Source organism: Lactuca saligna, chromosome 5, assembly GCF_052625555.1.
Source record: "Lactuca saligna cultivar CGN05327 chromosome 5, ASM5262555v1, whole genome shotgun sequence".
In the NCBI taxonomy this organism is placed as follows: domain Eukaryota; kingdom Viridiplantae; phylum Streptophyta; class Magnoliopsida; order Asterales; family Asteraceae; genus Lactuca; species Lactuca saligna.
The window spans coordinates 58574000-58590189 of record NC_136421.1 but is presented as its reverse complement, the minus strand read 5'-3'; the positions used below and the strand labels follow the sequence as shown (position 1 = coordinate 58590189).

The 16190-nt window shown below is 33.6% G+C and overlaps 4 protein-coding genes across 4 annotated transcripts; 1 reads left to right on the top strand and 3 right to left on the bottom strand.

Moving 5' to 3' along the window:
- Nucleotides 1-658: 658 nt before the first annotated feature.
- Nucleotides 659-4151, bottom strand: LOC144997108 (aspartate aminotransferase, cytoplasmic-like). Its single transcript, XM_078956937.1, has 11 exons — nt 3928-4151; nt 2955-3026; nt 2659-2804; nt 2454-2553; nt 2212-2332; nt 1898-2061; nt 1686-1823; nt 1405-1526; nt 1237-1331; nt 1024-1144; nt 659-881 (listed from the first exon to the last, which is right to left on the bottom strand). Exons 1-11 carry the CDS (start codon nt 4084-4086, stop codon nt 797-799), a joined length of 1323 nt encoding a protein of 440 aa, XP_078813063.1. The 5' UTR covers nt 4087-4151; the 3' UTR covers nt 659-796.
- A 2506-nt stretch (nt 4152-6657) lies between these two features.
- Nucleotides 6658-10397, bottom strand: LOC145049000 (uncharacterized). Its single transcript, XM_078997681.1, has 8 exons — nt 9933-10397; nt 9285-9443; nt 8844-9175; nt 8366-8705; nt 7666-7814; nt 7443-7536; nt 7305-7376; nt 6658-6912 (listed from the first exon to the last, which is right to left on the bottom strand). The coding sequence occupies exons 1-8, from the start codon at nt 10296-10298 to the stop codon at nt 6868-6870; spliced, it is 1557 nt and encodes a 518-aa protein (XP_078853807.1). The 5' UTR covers nt 10299-10397; the 3' UTR covers nt 6658-6867.
- Nucleotides 10398-10859: 462 nt separating this feature from the next.
- On the top strand, nt 10860-11552 carry LOC145045332 (uncharacterized). The gene is made up of 2 exons (XM_078993673.1): nt 10860-11237; nt 11331-11552. Exons 1-2 carry the CDS (start codon nt 10860-10862, stop codon nt 11550-11552), a joined length of 600 nt encoding a protein of 199 aa, XP_078849799.1.
- Nucleotides 11553-12789: 1237 nt separating this feature from the next.
- LOC144997899 (uncharacterized) lies at nt 12790-15428 on the bottom strand. Its single transcript, XM_078957763.1, has 4 exons — nt 15334-15428; nt 14762-15192; nt 14173-14253; nt 12790-13434 (listed from the first exon to the last, which is right to left on the bottom strand). The coding sequence occupies exons 2-4, from the start codon at nt 15162-15164 to the stop codon at nt 13013-13015; spliced, it is 906 nt and encodes a 301-aa protein (XP_078813889.1). The 5' UTR covers nt 15165-15192; nt 15334-15428; the 3' UTR covers nt 12790-13012.
- Nucleotides 15429-16190: the final 762 nt, after the last annotated feature.

The window sequence follows — 16190 nt, the reverse complement described above, 5'->3', positions numbered from 1 at the left end:
TGTCGACTTGGTGGATCTTGTGAGCTTTTACCAGCTCTACTGTGAATTCACAAAATATATATATATATATATATATATATATATATATATATATATATATATATATATATATATATATATATATATATATATATATATATATATATATATATCCATTTGATTTCAATAACTTGACAATATCTTTCGAACTTCTAAACAATCCTATAAATCGAGTTGGATGTTTTGAGAGTATCTTGACTTTGATTAATAGAATTTCTCTCAATTATGAATTCTGTTTGCTTAGGTCTGTTACGTTTTGGGTCAAATTTGACTTTGCCTTTTGTGTTTCAAGCCCATCCAAATAAGTTCACCAGGAAACATTCAAAACATCCCTCTCGTTTCGTTGAAATAACGTTTGATTCTTTAAATGCTAGAATTTAATTGATTATATTCTTAAAAAGAAACACAATAATATTTGGTTATTAAACATGTCATTTCAGAGCCATTGTATCTTGTGTAAGATCGTGTAATTATATATTTACTCTTCTATGCTACAAAACCAATTTTTCCTAATGACATGAAATCATATATCAAGAATCACAATTTTCATAAGACTATTCAAATTAATTTTTTCCCGAAAAGTTTTTAAATGTATGAATTGAACCAGAGCTAATATTGGTTAACAAAATATAAGCGCCTTTATTCTCTCTAAAGCAACACAATTGAGATTATCAATCATATCAGTCCATTATTACAACAACAGTAATTAAACTGGAGGAAAAATAAAAAGAAAGAATATAAAACCAACTTACTTAACTTAACCAACAGTTGTTACAGCAGCATGTATCGCGTCTGCAAGGTGAGGAACAGTCCTTGAGCTTAAACCCGCCATGCTAATACGCCTGCATGTTTTCCATTTGTAAGAAATTGCAATCTACTTTCATTCATTTGTTTATTATTATCATTATTATACGTTATAATACTATAACTGTGTAGAATAGAATTATCAAAGAAAAATGATATTGGTTAGTTGTTAGTTGTTACCCATCAGATGTCATGTAGATGTGGAATTCTTTTGTCATGAAGGTGACTTGCTTTGTATTAAGCCCTGTGAATGTAAACATCCCGATTTGCTTTATAATGTGGCTCCAATCCCCAGGTGTTCCTGCCAACACACAACACACAAAAATTAAAACAGAAGAAAATGAAAAAAAAAAAAAAAGAAATAATAATAATAATAATTAAGAGGTAGTGTACCTCTAGCAGATAAAGCATCAAAAAGCTGTTTGCGCATGGTGATAATACGATCAGCCATTGCCTTCAATTCAAGGGTCCATTCATCATACAACTTTCTGCAACAGATTCACCAAATGCAAATTCAGACTCATGAAACCCTAATTCAAAAAGACATAAATGCCCTTTTACCTGTCTTTGAGAATGGTAGCAACAATTGAAGCACCATGGATAGGTGGACTTGAGTACATGGGCCTTATCACAAGTTTTAACTGGCTCTCTACCCTACTTGCCACGTCAGCACTCCTACAAACCTGTTAGGAATAACATATCAAATAACAAAAACAAAAACTCATCAGATCAGCATAAACGAAGATATAGTCAATTAGGTCCATTACAAAAGACGTTAATGCCCTCGGTATCCTCATCATAGCAAAGAGATAAAATATATATGTGAAAAGGTGATGACTTACAATGCTCAAAGCACCAACTCTTTCCCCATAAAGCCCCATGTTTTTAGCATAACTTTGAGCTATAAAACATTCCCCACCATCACCAACAAACATGCGAACTGATTGAGCATCTTTATCCAGACTTCCACTTGCAAAACCCTAAAAATTCAAGTGGCAAATCTTTAGCACTAAATATAAATAGTCTTTTTTAAACATAAAAGTATAAAACTCACCTGATATGCGCTATCAAAAAATGGTAAGAGACTTTTGGATCTAATCAGTTGTCTTATTTGCTCCCATTGTTCAAGTGTTGGATCAACACCTGTGGGATTATGAGCACAGGCATGTAGAAGGACAATTGCTCCAGATGGAGCACAACTCAGGTCTTCTAGTAAGCCTGTGTAAGCATAAAACAAGTCTAATTGGTTTATTCACTTAATGAGAAAAAAAAGGGGAAACAGAGACTTAATAAATCAAAATAGGGAAATGAAAACTGAACAGTTCCATATATGTAGCAAAGAATAACAATTTTAAGATTGTTGCAAACCTTGGATGTTCAATCCACGTGTCACTGGATCATAGTAGCGATATGTTTTCACAGTCAAACCAGCAAGAGTGAATATTTTTGTATGGTTTCCCCATGTTGGATTGGGTATATATATAGTACGCTGCAGAAGTGAAAAGTTGTCAACAATAAGAAGAAACAACAACAACAAAAGGAAATTTTTTAATGTCTATGAAAGTATCTAGTGATTTAATTTAAGATATGAAAAAAGAAAACATATTTACTTGGTAATAGTGTCTGGACAGAAACTCAGCTCCAACTCGCAATGACCCAGTACCTGACAAACACTGTACTGTTGTCACCCGGTTTCCCTGGATAGCAGGACTATTAAAAAGATCAAAAAAGATATTTAGAAAAAGTAAAATCGTGTTTCAAGAAAGTGAAAATATACATAGATAACATAATAAATGGTAGGTTCATAGTTCACACCTGTCAGATCCGAGTATAAGTTTTGCACTTAATTTGTTGAAATCTGCCAATCCAATAATGGGGAGATATTCCTTGACACGAGACCTGTCATTAACAAGTAGCTGTTCTGCTTTTCTCACGACATTTAAGACCAGAGGTTTTCCTTCCTGTGGTGTCAATAGCAAATCAGACAATTATGTCATTGTAGTTGAAATATAGATGTTTAGATTCAACTCTTATTGAACTATAGACACTAGGATCAGTAGAGTTGGTTGAAAGTGTAACCAAAAAGTACAGAATTGAAAAAAGAAACTAACCTCTGTACGATAAGCACCAACACCTAAATTTAGCTTGATAGGGCTTGGGTCTTTGTTATATGCAACAGTAACCTGTAAGTCATTATACATAAAGAAAGAGTGATGAAGTTTGAACCAGGAACATTTTAAACATGAAGAGTTTACAAGGCAGTCCAGGTTTTTTACTAATTAGTGTTGACTAAATGAACTCTTTGAACACCATTCTTATGCTGCTATTGTTCTGATGAGAATACTTGGTTATAGAATGTAAGAAAGATAATCATACGTGTAGGAAACTCAAGCCATTTGCACAATTTGTACACTGAAGTATATAGTGTCAGTGTCTCGAAGAATACTAGACAAACTAATATGAGAATTATGTAACCTCAACAAGTGAAATATGATAGCGATGAACATAATTATACACTCAGTCGCTTCTGAATGTTAAAGATATGTTTTGAATTACATGATCAAATAAGTCATTTTAGGGATCTCAAAAGATATGTATATCAAATTGTGTCAGTAATTCCCAAATAGATCATACGAGTTTCACTGCAAAAGTCAAAATGTGTATTTAATCTTCGGACAAGATAGTATATATTCAACCTGAATAAACGATGCATTGATGATCAGATCAAAATACACAAATACGTATATACATAAATCACTTCCTAACATAAATCAAACCCAAATGCACATATATAAACTGATCCGGAGTATTATAATCGGAAATTTAAGACAAATCTACTCCAACAACTCCAAAAGAATATCATAACCGACTTCTGAAGTTCATACCTAGCACTCGACTCAAACGCAAAATCGATATGGATTTCCTTGAGTTGAATACGATTTTTCTCTATCAATCTAGTTACCTGATACGATATCGTAGTTTCCAGAAATTTCTCGACTAGTTTCGAACAAACGTATCAATAACGGAGCTGAAAACTAAGATGAAACAAGTACAGCTTTGTTTACAGGTATAAAGAAAGATTACCCCGAGAATCGGATCTTCGGGAGCACGAACTACGTTAGCGAATACAGAATTTCCGGCAGAAGTTGGAGAAGAAGAGATACCGCAACCTTCATTACCAATCGCGCCGGCGAGGTGACGTGAAAGCATATACAACCTCCGATCGGCCGACGAGGAGTTCATTTTTGACTTGTTTACGTTTTCCGTTTGTGTATTTGCGTCTGCCCCGCTCTTTTTAGTCGAAAAACGTTCAGATCGGTATGACTTTATAGAATAAGATGACGTGGCGAGCGAGGAAGGTGGTGACGTGGATGGAGATTGTGGGGCCCACAGTGCCACGATAAGGATGAGGGCTTGACGACGTTAGGTAACGTCGGCACGAGGATCCAGATAGATGTAAACGGTAGCGTAAGCGGCTACGCGATTATAGGTTGGCACAAACTTCAAGAAACGTTTGCTAGGATAGGGATATTGAGATATTGATATTTCAATAGAAGACGATGAATGAAATTTGGAACTTTTGTACTATTTTAAGATATTTTTCATTTTATCATTATTCGTCTTTATTATCTTTATCCTGTCATACTTTTAGATATAACTGTTATTATATTTCATTTACTCTCCATCAATATCTTTAAAGCAATAAAAATAGACCTCGGAAATCTAATTAGAAAAGGATTAAAAATATAAGTGTCGACAGTATTGCATTACATAGATGACATTCGAGAAAAATAAGTCAAGATAAATAGTAAGACATATACATAAATAAATCATAATACACATACGAATCTTAAGACATACATAAATAAATCATAATACATATACGAATCTTAGAACTGCAAAAGAAACAACGGGAGTAAGTCAATGTAAGCAGTAAAATGATACATGTATAAATGTAAATACTAACATATGTGCAAGAAACATGTATGAACGATAAATATATGAAAACAAACATACAAGGAGGCGAGCCTACTCATGTACCAAGATGTTTAGCTTCCATATTCAACTATCTAAGGTCATGCCTTCGCAAAAGCAAGCTCTTGTCATGTCTAGCTTCATACCATCCTCTCACATACTTCTAGGATGTCGTCTCCCCATATCACCATTAGAGATGCAAGTGAACCAAACTATTTGTAAGCTGCTTCAGGACCGACTCATTAAAAGTTCAACTCGAGCTCGAACTTATTTCCAAACTCATTTACTTATTAAGTTACTAATGAATATAAACAGACTTCTTAACGAGTCGAGACGAAGCTGAGTTTAGGCTATTTAAGTTGGTCTAACAAGCGAGTTGAGCTTGAGCCTAGGTAGGCTCTGCTCACTTACACTCTTATCACTACTGAATCTAGTCTATTTACCATCATTAATGATATGTTCATACCACCTTAATTATCATTTCCTCAATTTTAAGTGATTTTTGCCACTCCCAACGAGCTTCTTAAAACCATATTCGGTATCTTATCCAGCAAGTTTTGTATGTCTGCCTCAACATCCTCATTTTTAATACTCTCATCATCCTCTTGTAGTCACGACGACCTAACATTTAGATACAAACATCATGACAAACCTTTTTCACCTTCAATTTTAACGGGACCTTTATGTCACACAATACTCCCAAGGCTTTCCCTTTTAGTCATGCAATAGGTGACATCTACCATCATACATCCTCCTTTGTGGATCATAGACCTAGAACTTTAAAGCACTCATGTGGGATAAGAGCGTACTCTAAACTTGCATCTACTCATTCCTCATCCTCCTTTCCACTAAAATTGCATAAAATATACTTCGTTTTAACAGTGTTGTTTAAGAGTGTACTCATCTAAACTTAAATCTACTCATTCATCATCCCCCCTTTACACTAAAATTGCATAAATATAGTTCATTTTAACAGTGTTGTTTAAGAGTGTACTCCTCTAAACTTGCATCTACTCATTCATCATCTCCTTTCCACTAAAATTGAACAAAATAAAAGTTGTTTTTCCCTTTCTCCTCTAATATTTCCATTTAGATGTCTAGTTTAGCATTCAACTCAACCCCAAATTTGGTCACCAACATAATTTCATTGGAAAAAAGAATACACCAAAGAACTTCCTAATAGATCCCGCTAGACATCTTATTCACGATCAAGGCATGATGTGTGCCCGAAATCCGTGATAGAGCCCGATTTCAATCGAAGGAAGTATTGTCTCGAATTGAGGTCGGAACGCATGTCTTAGACTAGTAATACATTTAGTGAATGGCCTAGACATGTCTTAGGGGTCTCTCTAGGTTTAAGGGTCTCGAAATCGCCTCTCGTGGAACAACTACCATACGCCTCTTCCAGATCAATGAGCGCCATATAGAAATCCTATTTATATACCTATATTTCTCCAGAAGACCTTTAAAAGGGTGGATCACTTAAATCATTGACCTCCCATTAAAACGGATTGGTTTTCTGCAACATTCATGGTATGACTAAAGTAACTTAATACTTTTATAGCAACTTTTGTTTAGATATTGGGATCATAGTACTTCAGTCCTCCTGCATTTTCAAAGTCTCCAAGACAGTGCCATACAATAATTAGAATTTGATTTAGGTTTACGTTTTTATTCCATCTCTTTTTCCTCAACTCTAAAAACAAGTGCTCCATATTAACTACAGCTTAATCTTGTAGTGATCACTTCATTCTTGCTTCTCAAATTTACATTTTTTGAAATCGTACTCGTAACTTCTTTGTAATTTGTGTGTAATAAATCAATCATTTAAGTGGACAGTTTTCAAGAAATTGATCTGACACCATTTATACAGGCAGTTAAAGAGCGATGAGCTTTTACATTGCATGGTAAAAATAAGGTTCAAACATCAGTGTCTTTAAATATAACTACTACTCTTTCAGCCCACCTCCCTACCAAAAACAATATCCTTCAGCACACAATAATCTCAAAAGATAAAGCCAACAAAACTTGCTCTTCATACAAAAACACTCATTCCAGCTTTACTCTATCCATGTCACCAATCACTGCTTCAAGCTGCAAAAAACAAAACAAAAAATGAAGCCTTTTAGCTAAATATTCAATAATTACAAAGAAATCTTAAGCCCAAATCATCACCAACACACATCTGTAGTAATTATAATGGTTAATTGCAAGAAACAGCAATGTACTTTCACTTATTTATTTACTATATAGCAATGTCATCAGGTAAAATTTTCAAAGTAAAATGTCCTAATAAGAAAAATAAAAATCAAAAGTGCAACTCTATAACTGGATAAAATTTTCAAAATACAATACCTTAAAAAGAAAAAAAAAAGTTAGAATTAAACTTTAGTAAAAGAAAGAAATAGAAGCAAGAACACTTTTAAAAACCAGTTAAATTTTTCAGAAAAAAAAATAATAATAATGAACATATTTAATTGACAAACCTTAACAATTTGGCGCAAAAAGTAATCTCCATATCGCTTTGGTGTCTTGGATTCAACCACGTGAATCAAATCCTATAACAAGAAAATGGTCAATCAATTCAACAAAAAAAATAAAAAAAATAAAAAAGGATTTCTTACATCATCAATGTAGAAATCGATGTCAGCATTGGATATAGTTTTTCCATCAGCACCAACAGAATGTGTTTTGTGCTTGTATGTCATCAAGATTGTCCTGTAAAAAAGCATGTTGGATTAGCTGTTTGATCCAAACACAAAAAGCATATATAAGAATGAGCAATAAACATACATAAGGGAAATAAAAAAAAAAACATGTAATGTAATGTAATGTAATGTAATTAACCTTAAAGTGGATTCATCTACTTCCATGTAGGATGCAAGCTTCTCAAGAGAAATAGTTGAATAGACTTTCAAGAAAGTCCTCACAACTGAAAGTTGTTGCTGCTGCTTTACTTCATAAAGGAAGAGCTTTAACTGAAGCCTATATGCATCCTATAACAAATAAATCAACACAGTTACATCATGTTACTTTTATTTCCCAGTGTCAATTGACCATTTTACCCTTCTGTCTATATGCATCCGATATTAATATAGATCCACAACAAAAGAGTTAGGGCCTTTTTATGATCAAGGGTAGGTGTTCTATGTTCAAACTTCAAAGACTTTCTTCTTTTGGACAGAATGAGCAGTCTAGGTGACAGTAAATGACCATTTTACCCTTCTGTCTATATGCAATGCATCTTCCTATTCAGTGCAGTACAGATAAATGATGTTTGTCTAGTGTATGCAAGTGTTGTTTGAACAAAGAGTTTCTTTTTTAAAACTGAATGAACCATCTCAATGATAACAAATGACCATTTTACCCTTCTGTCTATATGCAGCCATAACATACAAATTCACAAAAACATTTCTTTTTCCCCATGAGGTATTTTAAGTGTTGTAAGATCAAAGACTTTCGTTTTTGTACCGAATGAAAATGACTATAATGACCATTTTACCCTTGTGTCAAGAATTAGTGTTGAATAAAAAGATAAACACTGCACCTGGTTGTAGTTTACAAGTGGCTCTTCATAGCTTGGTGCAGAAGGCGTGATGAATTTGGGACATGCATATGAGAAAAGCTCATCATAGAGGGCAAATGATTCATCATCATATCGTTGCATTCTTGACATTTTTTCACCATATTTCTCCCTCAGTTGAGAGTTGACTGTTTCATCAACAAGTTTGACTTGGGGACAAAGAGAGAGGGAGATTGTTAACAGAGCATACATCTGCTCATTCTTCTTTAGAATTTGCTCATATTGTGGAGATTTCTGGTGATACTGCTTAGTTTTGTAGATGTATAAAAGGATTTTGTTGAACTCACGTATGGCCTCTACATACCTGCATAATTATTAATGCAAAATCATAATTCAGTTTCTCATGAAAACAACAAATGATCATTTTAAATTGTAAGCATAGTTTTAAAACATATTTGCAAAGAAACAAGGTGAAGTTTGAAGATATAGAGATATAAAATACCTTCGTAACATAAGATTGGCAAACCCATAATGATAAATGGTGGTGATGTGGCTTCCAATGACACTAGTGTAAACACCTTGTTGACTTATGTCAATAGGAAGTAAACACTTCAATCCAGTTTGATAATCTCCCAATAAACAATGAACTCTTAACAATCCAACCATGCTGAAGTAACCCAACACCTTCAAAACATTACTTCCACCATTATAATCATATCCATCTGTAGCTGTGAACTGTTCAAGACCTTCTTTTTCCTGCTCTAGGATCTGAATGATCGAAGATTTCTCCATCAATGCTTGCAAGAAATTGAGAACCCCATACACATTCCATGCCTGTGAAAATATGAAGAACATTGTATTCCATCAGAATTAGGTATCCATGTAAGTTTGAAGTTAGTTTGATGCATCCATGATAACCCTGAAACATAGTTGAGTTGTTTACCTGATCATGTTGTCTCAGTAGTGCAATTTCCTGCTCAGTTTTGTTCTTCATTTTGGCACGATACTGACAGAATGACTGAAATTGATATACAAACTCATCCACCATGTCCCACAACCACTGATTAGGTAGTTGCATGTTCACCACACCGTGTAACACCACCTGCAAAGATACAAAATCAATCACATGAACATTGAATTAATCGTAAATCTTTTTGATCATGGTTGATACAGGTTCTTGTAGCCTGGAGTCGGAATTAACCATTGGGATAAATTAATCCAGATTTTGAAATACAGTAGTTCCAATCTCAAACCATAAAGAATCCATTATCTCTTTGGTAGTAGAATTTATAGTAGGTCGCTATAGTTTATCATTATAACCTTTCTATAAGAATATTGAGATTGATAATCATCTCAAGTTCAAAGATGTTTTATGATTTAACAGCTTAACTCTCAAGCTTATGTGGTATCATGACTAAACAGTCTAATTTGATAAAACCTTGGTGTTTCACGACAAATAAAAACAATAGTCTATACAAGGTCGTTCATAAGCTCACAGGAAACAATCTATGTGCAAAAATTCTGATGAGCTCGTCAGAGTATCAGCTATAATCCGAGGATAACACTATGAGAGGAAAATCATAGGGCGTACCTGAAACAGACTGCAGTAATTATCCCAAGAATCAATCCTCTGCTTGAGAGTTGGAGATAACCGAGCATACAGGTGGCGATACCACATCTCGCGGTAAAGCAAGCAGAACACATGGTCGTTATCAACGTACTGAGCAACGGCTTCAACGGAAGGCCAAGGGGTATCCTTGAACATACGGTCGCTTAGCGTATGGAATGAAGTCTCGTACATCTGATGGATCTCATAGACGTTTTTCTCCCGGATGTGACGGTAGAGATGGACGACGAATGATTTGACGGGGTCGGGAACGAAGGAAGGGTCGTAAGACAAACCTCCATCGGCGGAGGACGGCATTCCATCTTCGTAGTCGTAACCGACGGCCGCCATTGTTGATGCAGAGAGATTAGGGTTCCGACTGCGCTAAGAAGTAAAGCCGATGAGATGTGGCAGTGTGACTGTGTGGGTGTGTGCCTATCTAAGTTGGGCCTTAAGATGATAAAATGGGGGAGGGAGTATGAGTTGGGCCCTTCTCTCTAGAACCGTTAAGGAATGGAATTTTAAATACTACGTGGCATGAATGAAGTTTGGTTATCTTTGTCCGTCTAAAATTGGGAAAATGATTTAAATGAAGTTTCAAAAATGTAAAAAAAAATATTATTATTTTATTTTTAGTACTCAAAATACTATTAAAGTATATTTTTTATACACAAAATACCAATGAAGTACATATGTGTTCAAATAAAACATTGTGGGTAACCTACAATAGCCGGTAAAATGGTATTTTGTGTACAAAAAAAAAAATGGTCTTTTTTGTACATTTTTTAAACTTCGTTACCTTTTTAAGTCATTTTTCTTTCTTTGAATGTAATGAAAATTTAGCTACTTTTTATAAAGAACCCTCCACTTCACTTCGGCCACTACTGTTCTTCATCGCCAACCTCTACCACCATGGAAAAACCATTTTTCTTATTCTTCCTCCTAATCATCTGCCTACTTTCATCAACGCCGGAATCTTGCCGGCCACCTCCGTTTCTCGGCAAATCCCCACGGCTTCTCAAAACCCAAAACATTCTTGTTCAGCCGAAGTACATTTACGAGACACGATACTTTGATCAGACTCTTGATCATTTCAGCTTCAATGATCTTCCCAAGTTCCAACAAAGTTATCTCATCAACTCCGATCACTGGGTGGGCCCACGCCCTAATCGTTTGGGACCAATCTTCCTTTATTGCGGCAACGAAGGCGACATCGAATGGTTCACTGCCAACATCGACTTCGTTTGGGAACTCGCCCCTCGTTTTGGTGCAATGGTCATCTTCCCCGAAGTAAAAGCCCTAATCACTCTACTCTACATTAATTTCTTCACTTGCAGACCTTTAATAATACAATTTTATCAAAAGCTGTGTGATTTGATCTAGCATCGATATTATGGTCAATCGATGTCATATGGAAGCCAGAAAGAGGCATACAAGAACACTTCTACTTTAGCCTATCTAACAGTCGAACAAACACTTGCTGATTACGCTCTTCTCATCACCGATTTGAAGAAAAATTTGTCAGCCGAAGCGTCACCTGTAATCTTGTTCGGCGGATCATACGGTGGAAGTAAGATCTTTTCCAACAATTTCAACAAAAATTAAACAAGCACTTGCTAATTACGCTCTTCTCATATCATTTACCTGAAGTACCTGGTTACCACAATGTTTTAGTTGAACACATGTGTATTTTGTTGGTATTCTGTGTACAAATAATAACATTAATGGTATTTTTTGTACTAAAAAAACAACAATGATATTTTTTGAACATTTGGAAACCGGATAACCTACAATAACCGGTAAAATGGTATTTTGTGTACAAAAAAAACAACAATGGTCTTTTTTGTACACTTTTGAAACTTTGTTACCTTATTAAATCATTTTCCCTCTAAAATTAACTGAATAAATGAATAAATACAAACGTACAAATAAATAAATTTATTTTTGTTTGTTTGTTTTTCTAAGAAATTATTATGTCCATATTCATTTATGTTTATTTATGTCCGTTCATTAAAGTGTTAAACAAGCATAAATGAACAAACATAAAAGAATGAATATATACAAACATAACAAACATAAAAGAATGAATATATACAAACATAAATGAATGTGTGTAAACGAATATATATATATATATATATATATATATATATATATATATATATATATATATATATATATATATATAACAAAAAATATCAAAATATATGATTTTTAATTTCCTATAAATAATGTATAATACTGATATATTATTTATATATATTAAAAAAATGAGAAGAATGAGAAATAAGATATAATAATGACGTGGCGATGAAATAACAAACAAAAAATAAGAGATAGTGATCACCAACTTCATCCGTCTTTTGACAACCATTTAACTTTTCAACTAATTTGTCGAACATAAATTAAATACACGTATTTTTAACAATTTAATATATACCGTGTTGTATTTGCCATGTATCTAAGACTAATATGACAGGACAAAAAAATACATACATTTTTCCTAATAAGACATAAACTCACTCTTCATCACTCATATACTCTCCCATCACTCATGATCAAAACCATAAATACCCTATTCATCTTTTGTCATAGAAAAACAACCCTAGAATACTCTAAAATGTAACATAAACAGGTTATATAGATACAAACATCCAACTTGAGAACCAGAGCACATCTTACATCAAAGCCAAACCCATTCTAAAAATCAATACATATGTTAAGCTTTCGCAACTACCAATAACAACTCCAAGCTTTCTTCAACTATCACCAAGTTCCCAAAACCTCAAATTATAAATTATTTTTTAAAAAATAAATAAATAAATAAAAAGCAAGAACCAGCTACCAAACGGCCTACGTGGGAATACAAAATCAATTTCTCACAATTAAAAATTTTGTACATCTCCACCTACAACAAATAGCCAATTTGTCCACCTCTATAATTCACATTACTAACACCTCTCTTCTCATCCGTTCACACAAAATCCCGTTAGTATTTCTCATATTCATCACATCAAACACTACAAATTAGGGTTCAGGGTTTAGGGTTTAAGTCAGATTTCATTTCACACTCTTTGTCTACTCGAATTAGTTCGAGACAAGTTCATATAACCATTCGGATCATTCTCATCTTCATCTTCATCATCAGACGACAAATACGAACTTCCCATCCACGATCTAAACCCTTCATTTACTCGCCTCTCAACATCCTGTGTGAATTCGACAGTGTTAGCTTCCAACATCTCTAACCCTAAGTTTCGGCCGGAAAATTCGGTTTCATCGAGGACCGTGGCGGCTTTCCGCCTGAGATAGAAGGCGGTGCCGCCATAGAGGATCACTAGTCCCCATGATGAGATTTCATAGCACCAAAATAAGGGGATCGAACACCGGGAACCAAGTGTGAGGAGAGTTGAACCTAGAAATAGTGCTAGAAGACCGAAAATGATGGCGAATATTAAGTTTAGAATTGATAGACAACGAACCCCTCCTGTAAATCATGAAAACAACTATCAGGAAAAGAGTATTTACGTCTTTTGCACAAACGAGTGACATGTTTCGTATAAAACCATGTTTCACTCTTTATCAATTTATGCAACCGTGTTATTCCTATTTCTTATAAAAAATTGTTTTATTGCATAAATTGGGAAAGTGAAATTAAGCCTTTGAAGCCTACATAGTTTTCTAAATAAACTACTAAAGTGTGGTTGACTTACAGCTGTTGATTGTTTTACAATATATTAAGTTGTCCAACTCAGCAAGCACAAGTTCAATTGATGAAAATGACTATTTTACCCATTTGACAAAATATGTTTTTTGAAATGTTGAATTTGAAAGTTTTATAACCGAACACCAAAAGGATTGGACATGAGATGTTAAAAATAAGACAATAGATATGATAAGTGGATCCATGGGTGAGATATGCTAGTAGACAAAATGACATTTTTACCCTTGCAGCCAATAACAACATGAGTTATGTGGAACCAAATGACTAATATTTTGTCAATTTTTAGGTCATAAACAAAAAGCTAATTTATCATGGTAAGGGAATACAATGTATTAATGAATATTCGAAAGGATCTTTTTTTAAAATGATAGTATGTTCATAACTGATGTTTTGTAGGGAATAAACTTTTTGAAAGAACCTTTTTATTATTTGTATACAGCATAAGAGCCAAAATGCACTTCAATATAAGCAGAAAACAAGTCAAAAGGGTATTAAAGGTACCTCTTCTGGAAGTACAGTAGTTATTCTCAACCACCTTCAGGCATCCATGTCTTGTTGGAGCAGTATAAGATACACTAATACCTGCATATCAATGGAAGCATGCCCAAAAACTTAGTGACAATTAACTATAATTACTGAACTTCTTTATGACATTTGTCTTATTATTTCATGTTATTTCAGTTTAATTGCATAAATCCTACCATATGCAATGAACTGAGTTAATCGATTACTTGATGAAACATAATCCATATGTAATTACTAAACAATAGTGACTAAATTTATAAAGAATATACTGATAGCTTGAAACTTTCAACAGGGTAAATGAAGCTCCACTAATAACATTACTGTAGAGATGTTTAGATGTGTGGTTTTCAATGTGATTATTGCAGCTAGAACAATCAAAATCACATGGATCAGTTAAGTAAAGTGATTATTGCAGCTAGGTCTTCAAGATGGACGTTTGCTTAACCTGTTAACTGATGGATTATGCTGTAGAACGCCTGGAAAACGTTTAACACGTTGTCTTATACCTTTTTTTTCAGTTCGATATATTCAAAGTACAATGAAAACAAAAGGAAGCAGAGCTCACCTGCCACAAGATAAACTGCAGACACCACAAAAACCATGGCGGAAGGAACAAACACAACCATCCAGTAATAATCAACAGTTTCTTGATCCGTAAGATAAAAAGCACCACCCACGCGGTCTTCGCCACCAGCGATACGAACGTCTGCAGCACCAATACTGGTGAAATTAATCGATAGAGGCTGGATTCTCAGATCACTGCAGAACGGCCGTCGTCCGGGATCACTCGGAAATATTATGTTCAAGCTAATAATAGTAGAAATGAAGATCGAGAATGTGATGAAGGCAAAACCACAGATCAAGATCGGTCTTTGTAGCTTAGTCCAAGCTTTATCCTCGTCACGTAGACTCTCGTATTCGTGTTTCTGCATGAATGCTTGTCGTAAAGCGTCGCCTATGATGGCCATATCTTCAACTTGGAACAAAGTGCAAACCCTATGAATTATCCGTAGTTGGGTGTATAAATTGATGGAGATTTTTTAGAAATAAGAAATTGATTTTAAGGGGATTGAGCTGATGGGAATTATAAACCCTAAAATTTGGGGGTATGGAAATGGAAGTACAGATGAATCTTACAACTTGATCTGTTGATGGATGGCAGCTGTGGCGGTCGCCTTGCTTCAATTGTTTTTTGATTCATCTTCACGTTTCTCTTGAATATTTTCACTTGCATTTTTATTTAATATAATATAATAGTTAATAGAATATAATATAATACTACATAGAAAGGTAAAAAAAAACATTTATAAGTGATTTTTTTTATTACAGCAACTTATACAACCTATAAAAAAATATCTTATGTTTTAATAAAAATAAAAAATATATGTTTATTATTTTTTTATCATGTGTCAATCTTATTAGGCTTATTAATTTATATTAAGTTATTTGTCAGCTTATTGATTATTCATTTAAAATTTAGAATTTAAATCTATCGCTATAATTAAATTAAATTATTTTAAATTAATAACATTAAATTAAAATAAATTTATTACAGATTATAGGGTCATATTTTTTATTTAAATCAACGATTATAATCTTATATAACTAAAATATTTTTTATTTAATAATTTATTTAAAATAACTGATTAATAATGTTGATTTAAAATAATTGATTAATAATTTTGATTTTTATATGAACTAGTTATAGAAAATAACAAATTTGGTTGATCTTACCAAATAATTTTAAAAAAAAAACAAAGCTAACATTAATAAAATACCTAAAATAGTCATAAACCTATTTTTTTTCATTTCTCATTCTTACAAAAGATTTTCGCAAATACCTTACAAATTCTCTCTTGAAAAAATGGTCGGAAACAATGACGATGTACCTTAATCAATTAGTTGTTTATCCTTGTGTGTGTGTATGTGTGTGTGTGTGTGTGTGTATATATATATATATATATAATGTTTCTACCAGAAAATTAGACCTTGTT